Here is a 13,076-nt window from a genome sequence, read left to right on the forward strand (position 1 = left end):
CTAGAGTCCTCACATGATTCCCCTAACCACAGAGCAAATCTATAGATTATCTCGGCTGTGGATGCTCAGTGTAGGAGCCAGCTTCAGAAGGAGTGGGAGAGGATTCCTGAGGTATTTGGGGTTACTTGCCATTTCTTGGTAACACCAACCCAGAGATAAAAGAATGAATACCTTTCATAAGGCCTCTTGCACCTTCTCCAGGGTTCTTGCATATAGGGGAGGGCAAAAGGGAAGCCCAAAGTTTTGCATGGGTCTAGAAATTAATCACTTGAATTATTGTGCTGTGTTTCCTTTTCTCGGTATGTTTCTGGATGTTTTTGCCCTAAACTCACAGAGCTACCCCAGTAAGCGAAAGACAAATGGCTTTTTTAGACAAGGCAAACATCCTTCTAGTAAATATTTTTTAAGTGGATTATATTGAAAGCTGATGAGGCTGGATTTTTGTTTTGAGACATGGTAGTGTCGGGGGTACCCAAGGAGAACGGTATTCGTCATGCCAGTGAAATAGCAAGCATGGCTCTAGACCTGGTGGCTGTGTGCAAGACATTTAGGATTCCACACAAAGCCAACACCCAACTAAAGATACGAGCAGGAATCCACTCAGGTATGTGGGTAAGCTGCCATCTGGCAAATGTTTGTAATGGCATCTTGTCTATGTAAAGAGTAAGCTAGATTTTTCAGCCAAGGGCTGAGCATCCTATTTCAGGTTCATAACCCCAGGTATCACCGTAGCCTTAGAAACCAAGATCCTGTGACAAAGCTGTCAAGGCTGTTCCCCACTCTGGCTGCAGAAAGTGGGGGCCTGATATACACTTTAAAAATACCCTCCCACTAAAGAGTTCTGCTTAAAACTCTCTAAGGTCACAGATTCCCCAATCTTGCATGTTATCGTGCCACCACCCAGTTCAAAACCCCTTTGAATCCCAGGAAGACACACTTAGGAACTTTTTCTTTGGGGTAACCCCAAGCTCTTTAACCCTTCCTCTGGAGAGAGCTTGAAAAACAAATTAATTTCCATATAACTGATCTGCAGAATCAGGCACAGGTACACAGACACTCCTGCCTTCTAGGACACTGGAATCAGATCATAGTCTTAAAAAGTTGATTTTATTAACAACACAAGAAGATATACTTGGTAAAGAAAACTTGGTTGCTTGGTGTTACAGAGCAATTGAAGAAAACAGATTCAAAGCATAGAGAATTGCTTCCCTGGGATTCAGTTTCAGTTACAATGTACAGTGGGGAGAGGGTTAAATCACCACAGAGAAGTCCCACAAACCAAAAAATAAAGAAAATAATCTGATTGCATCTAACTGCACATTTCCTGTTCACTTACATAGCAGTTGTTCCAAGGTTCAGTTCTTTCTAGACATGGATATTGCTGAAAATTCCATGCTTTGTTCCTGCCTCAGCCCATCTCCTCCCTGCACCTACTCTGAACTCATACCAAGAACTGAAGCAGGCAGAACACTTTTTTCAGTTCAAAGCTTTCAATTCAAATCTCTCATTCTCTTCCTATTGACTGTCCTGGGTCCCTGCCAATACTTCCTGGATACCCACTACCACTAGGTTTAACCCTTTACAGGCAATTTAGTTAATTGAATGGATGGGATGTCTAGAAAGGGTAGTATCCTTCCCATCAATCACAAAGGCCATTACTGCTGAGTTTTAAATGGCCCCCATCATCCGTCTGACAGATGCTTTTACAAAGAACACCCCAGCAGCCAACTTGGGAGCAGCAGAACCCACTTGTGTCTGACAGAAGGAGAGAGAAAGCTAATGCTAATAGAGACTGGGGCTAGGGGATAGTAATTTGTTGCCATTGTTGGTCCCATGTATTTACTCACAAAGAAACCTTTTCTCACATCCCTGTCTCAGTCCCCACGCTCACACTTTTGCTGCTCTCTGATCTAGGCCACCATCTGATTTTCCCACTGGTTGGCAATACAGAGTCTGGATTAGACCAGTACACGTGCTGTGATGTTCAGCGCTGTGGAGTGTGCCTTCCTTAAGACTATTAGAGTTAATAATCAACAACAGAGCAAACCCTTCTCATTTTAAAGCAGAATGGGTTGATATTACCACACCCAGAGTACGAGCCAATGGAGATAACTAGAAATTGAAAGCTCTTCTGCTATTGTCAGCAATATACAAGCGTGGCTCCAGTTCTTGCTTTTCTAGATGCTTAGTGTGTGCAGTTTTGTGTGAACAGCCCCTGTGGAGACCATGGATCCACTTACCACTCGTCACAGGCATTAGCTCCACCAATCAGTATGCCGTCTCCTGGTAGTGTCTCTCCCATCATTGTCTCAGCCTGCAGACCCATCTCAGTCTGAGTACTGTGGTGTCCTCTCCATAACTTGGCCATTCAGCCATGCCACCATCCATGTTTCTCCCTTCTAGGGAGGAGAATATCTATGTCAGTAGTCCAGCCACTTCCCCAGTGATGACTGAGGGGGATACAAGCCCACCCCCTACTCCGAGTCATAGGCCAGAAGCCTATGGATAGCAGCGATATGCTGCCTTTCCTTAATTCCCCTTACTACTTCTATGCATCCCTGGTTCTCTTCCCCTGGCCCTCAGCAACTGCTTTGCCCTCACCTCAGGCTTTTCAGGCATTGCTCTGTCCAAGGTACTAGCACTCCTTCATATAGCTAGGAGCACAATTTTCCCTCCTGGAGCTCCAGGTAATTACTCACCCTGCTCTGCCTTGCAATACTTCTTTTATATGATCGCTTTTCCTCACAGACTTATTAGACCTCTTTTAGCCCCTTACATGCCACCCCATTATAGACCCATCTAGCTCTCTGCCCACCTATGACCAGGCCCTCTTTCCCACACCCTTCCATGAACCCATAGCATCACTTCCTGCCTCTGATCCCTCCAACTGAGCCCTCCCTTGCTTATGAGGCTCTTGGGTTTCTGGTAACCCACCTACATGGTCCTGGAAATCAGTGGTGGAGCTGAAGCACAACTTGTTAAATCCAGAGGATGAATAGGGCAGCATTGACATTTATACCTTATCACGGGACGGGGAACTTAGGACACTGGACCAGAGCTGTGTGTGGTGCTAGCCACTGAGGCTGCATAAGCCTGAGGCCCACTCTCAGTGTGAGTTAAAAATATCTCCCAGAATACTTAGCTTTCTTTCCTTCAATAGGGCCAGTTGTAGCAGGAGTCGTTGGAACCAAAATGCCCCGGTACTGCTTGTTTGGAGACACTGTCAACACTGCTTCCAGGATGGAGTCCACCAGCGAGGGTAAAAAAAAGCCAAGTGCCTGGGCAAGGCTTAGCACATTTTAGTGAGCTGTGGAGAAACAAAGGGCTGAGCTGACACAAGCCCTGGCTTAAGTGGGAGCAACTCCCAAACTCAGGAGACTTTTGCTGTGAGAGCTTGATTGTGCTCTCAAGATCCACTCACAGAGGAAAACTTTCATGCATGGCTTTCCCTTCTTGTGAAAAAAGGAGCTCCACCACCTCTGAGAACCTCTCCACTTCTTTAGGGCCCATGAGAGGGGTTTCCAAGGGTCCAGAGTTCCTTGCAGGAAATAGGGCAGGCTATGATCAGGCCTTGGAGAGGCATAGGATTAGCAGCGAATGTTCATTGATTCCCCTCCTTCCTGGCACTCAATAGCACTCCTAGCTGAACTGTTATATTTTCTATGACCTACCCTCCTCAGTGCAACTTTCCCTTAAATGGGGAGTCTGGGAGATGGCTAGTGACTGTAGAAGGTTTGACAGCCTGGCTACTTTGGGGTTACATCCCCAGTCAGTGGGGCAGAGGGGGGAGGACAGGCAGAGCACTCTGTTGCATGGGGAAGAAAACCCTACCACCCAGCAGAAGGATTAGGGAGAGATCTCCATGAGAAAATCTTCCAAGTGAGTTCTTCTTCTTCAGCTCCTCCCGGGGTCTGAAAGAGTCCTGAATTTGGTTAGCAAGCTTTATCTTTAGCTGAGCTGAAAATCAAAGGCCCAGGATCTGAAATCTGATTTGATCCTAGCTCCAGGGGCCAGAAAAGGACGAATAAGCCAAACTGGGCTTTTAATTAGACTTGTGTTTGTTCCTCTACTCCATGAGAGAAAGAAGGTTGCATAGTTTTGTAGGGTGGGGGTACAATGCTTTTCAAATATATTAAAACAGAGCAATTTTTCAATATATTTTAAAGAGCTGTTCTGCTTCAAATAGTGATTCTCAAAATTGTCATGATGGCATTTATCATTGTGCCTTATTGATTATACATCAAGTTTGCCCAGTTTACAAACTGAACACGTGTCTTTCTGCCCGCCTCACTGCTGATTTTGCAGACTCTGTCTGTGGATCTGAAAGTCAAGCTGGGTTCTTTCCTTTCACTCATCATCACTAGTATGAAGACTCTGCAGAACAAATTATGCCCTCAGTGATACCTGTTTACCACCATTGTCTTCAACTCATGCTCTCAGTTGTGTGTGCAGCCGCATTAGCCTTCTGTCAGTCTCTCAGTCTGCTCCCTTCCTCTTCTCCCTTTACACTCTCCTTTGAGTGAACTCATTTGATATCATAGCCTCAGTTACCACTTTTATGCTGATGACTCCCAAATCTTTTCTTCCATCCCTCACATTTCATCTTTTCTTCAGTCATGTATATGCCTATCTGTCACCTCTCCTTGTGGATGGCTTATCAGCACTTCTAAACAGTATGCCAAGACAAGCTTATCATCTCATAACCTTAATCCTTGCCTCTTTCCTTGCTTCTTTCAGAATATTCATCTGAGGATTTCAAATAGCTTTGCACTCTTTCAGGAACTAGCCCAGAAGATATCACAGTGATAAGTTAGAAGCATTAACTTCAGTGAAATCCAGAATGTCCACCCTATATAGACATAACATTTGTTTCTGTCCCAAATCAATCCAAACATTTTGTGGAACCAAAAAGAGTTCAGAAAAGTTTTCAGTTGGAAATTACAGAAACATTTTATTTCAGCATTTTTCAGTCTAAATGAACTGAGATTTCTGAATCAAAATGCTGTAGAAAAATTTGAAACTGCTTTTTTTGTCAGAAAATTATTTCAGAAAATTAATTCCACCCAGCTGACAAATCATCCCCCTTTTTACAAATAGGCAAATTGAGAAATTAAGTATCTTGTCCCATGTCGTGCAGAGAATTAATGGTAGAAGTGGAAATATAATCCCAGTCTCCGGCGTTGGATGAGACAATAAGCATTTTGTATGAGGATAATTCCTTCCTTGATTAAAGAAAAGATCATGTTGCCAGAATAACTCAGTAGAAGTACTTATACAGTTACAGGAAATGGCACCTTCCCCTTCTTTTTATTTATTTATAGGCCTGGAGACAGTGGGTGGGTGGAAATTTCTCTTAGATTTAGTCTTTGTTCAAAAGTGAGTACCCAGAGAAGGCAGTGGATGTTCAATGGCCACAGGCTAACACTCCATATGGATTTCTTCCCTGGGAGATGAAAGGGTCACTTGTCAAGCAACTCCAGCCAGGCAGCTATAAAGAGCAGAAAAATAATATCGGATACAGGATGTGATGCGAAGAGTTTGTTGACAGTCACATATGTGTCCTGAGATGACTTACAAAGAGACCAGAGACCTTTTGGTTCATCTGTGAGCATTTCAAATAACATAGTAGTGACAGCCAAGAAACGAAAAGAGCTAGGGTGTCATTCAATAATAATGACACAGCCTGGGGGGCAGATGGAAGTTTAGTTGGTATTCGTTGTTTTGAGTGGGTAAATGGTTGCAATAATATGGCAATTTCTCCCCTTCCAGCTCTTAAAATACAGTGCAGTTCAAATACATACCAGCTGTTGGAGCAGATTGGAGAGTACATATTAGTGTGTCGTGGGAATCTGCAAGTCAAGGTAAATATGCAGAATTTGTGCTCAGCTTTTCAGAGGGGAAAAGTGTGAGCTGTCTTCTGGAATGTTGGGGTTTTAACGCTTCAGGCCGTCTTCTCTCAGAAAATGGACTGGTTGAGTCTGACGCATGCCACCAGCTGAGAGGACAGGATGGCTTTCCATGGGAAGTTGACTCAGAGGAGCTTGCTGAAAGGTGACACAAGCTGCTCCTAAATCCAGCCAACCCTGGGAGCCAGGGTACAAACATGGAATCCACACTCGGATTCACTGCTTGGCAAGTGCCTAGCCTGACTACTGAAAATCAAACTTGAGAATTGAAAATGGTGATGAACAATACATGAACACAAACTTTGCCTTTGGAATTTGTTAATCCTAGTGGCCCACATTCTGAGAAGCAATTTCAATCGCAGTGGGATTTTCGCTTTGTGGTGAAAATGGGCAAGAGTAATCACAATGGTTGGGAGGAATCTGTAGTTACCTACAAAACTAGAAGTTGCTGGCAGTATCTCTTGCTCTGTAAAATCCCTGGCCCTGGACTTTGAAGGGGGTGAAATCTAGAACCCATTTTTTAAATTTTGAGTTCATATCTATCTGGCTAAATATCCTGCCAGATGAAGCAGGCAGGTAAATGATGAAGTGTCCCACAGTTTGGCTCTGCAAACGCAAATCATTCCCCTGGCCTCCCTCTAAAACAGTCCCATGACTGTCTCCCCACATGTACAAGTGAATCCCAAGACCCAGTCACTACACAATTTTCCACTGAGCACAGTTACACTTTGCAGTGTGGGAAGGACCTAACCAAGTTGTAACCATGTCTCTCAACCAGCATACAGGTCTGGCCTCAGATCTTTACTTACGGCTCTGACCTCAGGAATGGGATATGGTAAAATACAGTTAGATTGTCACTGAAGTGAGTCAGGAGGAAAGCTGTGATCATGGCACTCTCGACTGATCTGTATTTGAGTTTGTAATGTTAACAGACCCATATTTAAAATGAGTGACACTTTCCCGAAGAGGAAGTGAGGTTTTTTAATGGATGCTGTAAATAATAGTAAGAATATAGTAGTGCCTAGTGCACGGGACCGGGACTCAGAAGATCTGAGTTCTATTTCTAGCTCTGCTGGGTGATCTTGGCAGGTCACTTTGTCATTGCATGCCTCAGTTTCCCTTTCTGTAGAACGGGATAGTGATACTGAGCTTCTTTATAGAGCATTTTTAGATCTACTGAGGAAAAGTGCTGTAAAACAGCTAGATGGTATTATTGTTACACCTCAACTTACTTTTCGCCTTAGGGGAAAGGAGACATGGTAACATACTGGCTAGAAGGAAAGAAGGATACAGCCATCCAGAAGCAAGCACCCATCCCTACTACAACCTCTCAAGACCCTGATGGAACTACTTTTAGTTTAATTCCAGGAGTTTTGCCCAACGATCCTCTTTCGCGTTCAGCTTAAAGGGCATGGGGGGGGGGAGGATGTTTAGTTGTTTCTGTTTCTCCTTGTTTTCAGTCTTTTAGACCTCCTTGGCATCCTTCCCATGTAATCCAGAAAGGCAGAGGTATTTGAAAGCTTCTATTGTCGTGCCACATCTAGAGGCAAAGCAAGAAAATCCCTGCCGCTCCCCCTCAGCCTACCGAGATGTATAGACAGTCATTAATCATAGCTCTCTCCCTTACTCCAACGGGGACAAAAATAAAGAAGTAAAACAAATCACTGGCGATGACAAATGTGCAGCTACATAAGGAATTAAATGGATTCTTCTGTGTCACCAGCTATCCAGAGAGGGGGGTGAGACCTGTGCAGCTGCTGCATAGGTTTTTAGGGAGAAAGCCCTGCAAATGGCCCCTCAGTCTCAGACTTGGCATGAGCAGCAGGCTGGAGATGCCAGCGTATTAGCTTCTCTCGTGGTGAGACGGGGAGGCCGTGCTATTTTGTGCCATGGTGGTGATAAGCCGCATGGGATTACTTTGCTTAATGTTTTGAAAGGTGGGACTGAAATGTGGACTTTGCTGGAACTAAAGGCCAGGTGAAGTAGGAGAGAACAATCTAGCCTAGTGGCAAAGCATTGGATGAAAAGAACTTGGGGGGGAGGGGAGGATTTGGTTTATTAGCCATTTGAGTGACTTTTGGCAAGTCAGTTCACCTGTGCCTCAAGTGTCCATCCATAAAATGCAGATGATACTAACTTCCTTTGTCCTGTGCTTTGAGATCTAGGGATGAAAAGAACTCAGGATTATTAAACAGAAGAAAGAATGTTTAAACAGTTCGGCTATGATTTTCCGGAAATGCTTTTAACGGAAAAGTTTTCTGTTAAAAGCATTTTCGGAAAAATGCGTCTAGATTGGCAGGACGCTTTTCCAGAAAAGCACTTTTTGCGGAAAAGCGTCCGTGGCCAATATAGACGCGCTTTTCTGCAAAAAAGCCCCGATTGCCATTTTCACCATCTGGGCTTTTTTGCAGAAAACAAATCTCTGCTGTCTATACTGGCCCTTTTATGCAAAAGTTTTTCGGAAAAAGACTTTTGCCCAAACGGGAGCAGCATAGTATTTCCGCAAAAGCACTGACAATCTTACATGAGATCGTCAGTGCTTTTGCGGAAATTCAAGTGGCCAGTGTAGACAACTGGCAAGTTTTTCCACAAGTTTTGTGGAAAAACTTGCCAGTCTAGACACAGCCTTCATGTCTTAGGACTGCTGTAAGAGCTCTGTTTTTGGAATGATGGTTTGACACTCAAAATCCACACCCCAAGTGACATAATTATATAGGTTGAACCTCTCTAGTCCAGAACTCTCTGGTCCAGAAATATCCATTGCCCAGAACGATTTTAGTTTGCTGGATGTCCACTTTTCATGGGTGTGGCCAAACTTCTCACAGTCCCATACAGTTTGTTTGCAGCCACCAGTCCTGGCTCTCAGTGTTCTGTGCTGTTATTTAGCTCTAATTTACCCCTATATGTCTTCTCACAACCCAGTAAGCAGTGGGAGTGTTGGTAATGCTGCTAGACAATATTGACCTCCTCTGATCTGGAAAATTCTCTGGTTCAGAACCAGTCAGGTCCTGAGGGTGCCAGACTAGAGAGGTTCAACCTGTACCCACCTAACCTCCGGTGTAGACTGTGCTACATTAAGAGAAAGGCTTCTCCTGTCAACATATGTGATGGCGTGTCAGGGAGCCCCCAACTCTGCACCCCCAACCACAGCCAAATGTGCCTCTCAGCCGGAAGGTAGAACAGAAGGTTTATTGGTTCACAGAGACTCAGCGTAGCTTGGGATAGATGTTAGCACAGGTGCCAGGGTAGGCAGACTTATTCCTCTTGGGGGAAGGGCTCACAGGCCCTGAACCCCCCTTTCCTGCTCCTAGTCTGCTGTCTTCATCCTGCCCAGCTGAGACTAATTCAACCCCCCATCCACTGCTCACTCGCCCCATGCAGCCCCGCTTTCTCCATTGTCCTCCTTCCAGGCCCAAGGTGCTACGTGCTGTCACCTGGACCTCATGATGTGAGAGACTGAACATACTTCCCCAGTGAGTCACACCCAGCCTCCCCCTCCTCATGCAGCTACTACTGCAGGGCCTGGGGAAACTGAGGCACGCACACACCCACACACAGCATCACTACAGAGCAGCATAGGGCAATAGGGATCACACACAGCACAACACAGAAACCAGTGAATGCAAAATCAGAGTGGATCCAGGGCCACACAAGTGGACGGCACTCCCACGACATCGCAACATAGCTACTGCCTCTCAGGGAGGTAGAGTATCTAAGCCAGTGGAGAAAGCTTTCCCATTGTCATAGGCAGTGTCTTTACTAAGTGCTACAGTGGCACCGTTGCATCCCTACAGCTCTGTAACTGTAGACAAGCCCAAAAAGAAAACGCTCTCTATAAATCTGCATGATTTGCTGATTGAGATGGGTTTTTGTGAATGGTGTCTCACCAACTCTGTCATGGATTATTTGCTCTGAATGCAAAGTATGCTGTACAATGTGCACTATAGGCTGTGTGGGACTCTGCAGTTTTTCTTTTTTTTTCCAGACCACAGATTTTTTTTAAATGTCACTACATTTTCTCTAGGTCACGGCTAGTCTATCTTAGAAAAGCTTCACTGATATAACTAAATTTATTCCAAATCAATCTAGATACACCAATGCAAAACCCTAAATTAAGTGTGCTTAAACCAATATAATCTCAGTTTAGATTAACTGGGTAATTTATGGGGTCAAGCCCCATGTAATTAGCATATTTTATATTAAATATGTACTGTGTGATCACTGAAAATAAAATTAAAAGGTATTGCTGATACTGACATTTCTTATTTAATTAGAAAGCACATGCAATAGTAATAGCAACTGACTTTATTGAGTGAGATTCCAATATACATTCTGACCATTCTTGTTTTAAAGTAAATGTTTGCATTTATCTAAACTTTAAATGTTAAATTTGTATATGTTCCAAACTGTAAAATATAACCACCAGTAAACAAAAGTCCAAGTCAACTACATCATTGTAACATCCTTTAACACATTCAGTTCTTCCTCGGTTCAGCCAAATCCCACTGATCTGAATACAATGAGGCTACGTCTACACTGGCCCCTTTTCCGGAAGGGGCATGTAAATTTCACGAGTCGTCGTAGGGAAATCCGCGGGGGATTTAAATATCCCCCGCGGCATTTAAATAAAAATGTCCGCCGCTTTTTTCCGGCTTTTAAAAAAGCCGGAAAAGAGCGTCTAGACTGGCCCCGATCCTCCGGAAAAAGTGCCCTTTTCCGGAGGCTCTTATTCCTACTTTGAAGTAAGAATAAGAGCCTCCGGAAAAGGGCACTTTTTCCGGAGGATCGGGGCCAGTCTAGACGCTCTTTTCCGGCTTTTTTAAAAGCCGGAAAAAAGCGGCGGACATTTTTATTTAAATGCCGCGGGGGATATTTAAATCCCCCGCGGATTTCCCTACGACGACTCGTGAAATTTACATGCCCCTTCCGGAAAAGGGGCCAGTGTAGACGTAGCCTGAATGTTCCTAAAACATTTTGATCTACATCATTGCATCATGCATTATGTATTTGGCACTACGCTTCCATTGACTGAACAGTCATTTTTCAAATATGTTAAAAATTGGTATTAGAAATTATAGAAAGGGATAGATCACAGGCCTGTCAAGAAATGTGAATTTGTTACCATTCACTGTATCATATTGCGTATTCTTTTTTAGAAAAGTTGTGACTGTTACTGATCTATGGTATACTAATGTACACTGGTAGGATTAAAAGACATTATAATGAACATTTTTCGAGTGCAGGTTATTCTAAATATAAGTCAGTGGTGTGAGCATTTTGGTTTTGTAAAATGTTTGTGTGACAGTGCTTAGGAAAATTGCTGGACTGACACATGTAGCTACTGAGAGTATATTTGAGAGTTTGGTCCAAAGCCTCATGAAATTAATGGAAACACTCCTGATGATGTCAGAGAGCTTTGGATTGGACGGTTTACTTGCAGAAGAACATAATGGACAACACCACTGTAAGCATCCCTCTGTTGCTTTGTCACTGGCTTTCAACCCTGTCTTCGATGGACCACCTCTGCAGGGATAGGTTTCCATAACTCACAGAATGTCTGGTGCGAAGGTTTTGATTAGTGTCACTTGCGCTGACTGCATTGTGATTAATGTCATTTATGCAAACAGCTTTTGTGCTGTGGACACTTGTCTCCTGGGAAACAGATGTACAGAAGATGTGAAATACCAAGTGACAGTGTTCCCAGATGATTTGGCAGAGATATAGGATTTACTGATACACCTTGATAAGAATATTTAATGGATTTGGCCAAAATTGCATTGCCACCTAGCTCCTAGTCTCCCAAAATAGGTCTGTATTATTATCATGAGATAGAGGTCTCAATCCCACATTCACAAAGTATCCTGCTAGCAATGATTTACCTGGGGACCCATGAAGCCTAACCCCAGTGTAAGGTTCTGCCCCTGAGGCCCAATTGGTGGAGTCCCAAGGAAGTTGATTTGGCCTACTTAAAGCAGCAGTAGGAACAAGCAGCTATCTGAACAACTGGGCTTGCCTCCCCCCCCCCCCCCCCCGCCCCACTTCCTGTGCCTGCTGCTTGATTTCCTGGCATCCCAACCCAGCTGTATTTGTGGTTCTGAATCCTGACCTCTGAACCCTTGATACCCTGAGCCTCCTGTCTCTGATTACTAACTTGTGATTCTGAGCTCCACTTTGTCTCCTGTTAATCTTCCAGCATCCTGAATCTTGGTTCCTAGAGCTGCTGAGACTCAAGCCAATTAAAAATGGCTTAGGTAGTAGCATGATGCCTTATGGGATCTGTCTTGGTCTGAGATGATCTGATTGAAAATGTTGCATTCTGCATTTTACAAAATTGCTGAACATCTTACTTTAAAGTCACAGGGCCCAGGTCCTGCAAACGCTTATAAGCTTGGGTAGAGCCACACACAAATGAAGTAGTTCTATTCAGGATTGGCTGGAACAGTGAAAAATTTCCCCAAAAATGTAAACAAAAAGAAAAGTTTCTGTATTGCTGAAAAAGTCACTTTTTTCATTGCAAACCACACAAACCTAGCTCAGTTTTCATTGAATGAAATGGAGCTGTTCACAGGAATAAAGTTACTGCAAAAAAACCTCAGGGTAATTCTCTTTCATCAAATAGATAATCCTGACAACATCTCCTGTACAAAATGATTCACCCCACCAGAAAGTAAAGCCATGGGGCCAGAGCCAACTTCAGGAAGTGCGGGGCCCACTTCGAACCAAATTTTGGTTGAGCAAAAAAAACCCACAACCCAACACACTAACAAACAACTCGCAGCCCCCTTTAAATCTCCAGCTACAGGGCAGAATCCCACCTTCCAGCCAAACCCCTGGGCTGACTCCCCCTCTCGCAGCGCACAGAAGCCGCCGCGCTCCTCCTCCGGGGCCGACGCCCCCTCCTGCAGCATGCCCAGCACACTTCCAGGTTTAGGGCACGGGGCCCTCTGGCTTTAGGGCGTGGGGCCCAATTCAGGGGAATCAGGTGAATCGGCCTAAAGTCAGTCCTGCATAGGGCTTGATCTAGCTGCCAAAGAAATCAACAGCTGTCCCATTGGCTGTAGTAGTTCAAGATGAGTGGGGAACAAAAGGAGGACAATTGTAACAGACTCCAAGCTCATGGAGACCTTGGGTATGTCTAGATTACATACTTCTGCCAACAGAGGCATGTAA

The 13,076-nt window shown here is 44.3% G+C and overlaps 1 protein-coding gene across 1 annotated transcript in view; it reads left to right on the forward strand.

Moving 5' to 3' along the window:
• The window catches only part of LOC102445409 (atrial natriuretic peptide receptor 1-like), a 49,716-nt gene extending 39,293 nt beyond the window's left edge, over positions 1–10,423 (forward strand). The window contains exons 20-23 of the mRNA XM_089779466.1: positions 452–604; positions 3,161–3,259; positions 5,770–5,861; positions 7,151–10,423. Coding sequence (XP_089635592.1) covers positions 452–604; positions 3,161–3,259; positions 5,770–5,861; positions 7,151–7,312 — 506 coding nt within the window. The 3' untranslated portion in view covers positions 7,313–10,423. The remainder of the gene's footprint in view (positions 1–451; positions 605–3,160; positions 3,260–5,769; positions 5,862–7,150) is intronic.
• The last annotated feature ends 2,653 nt before the right edge of the window (positions 10,424–13,076 follow it).

Source organism: Pelodiscus sinensis, chromosome 6, assembly GCF_052426305.1.
Source record: "Pelodiscus sinensis isolate ZL-2025 chromosome 6, ASM5242630v1, whole genome shotgun sequence".
NCBI lineage: Eukaryota > Metazoa > Chordata > Testudines > Trionychidae > Pelodiscus > Pelodiscus sinensis.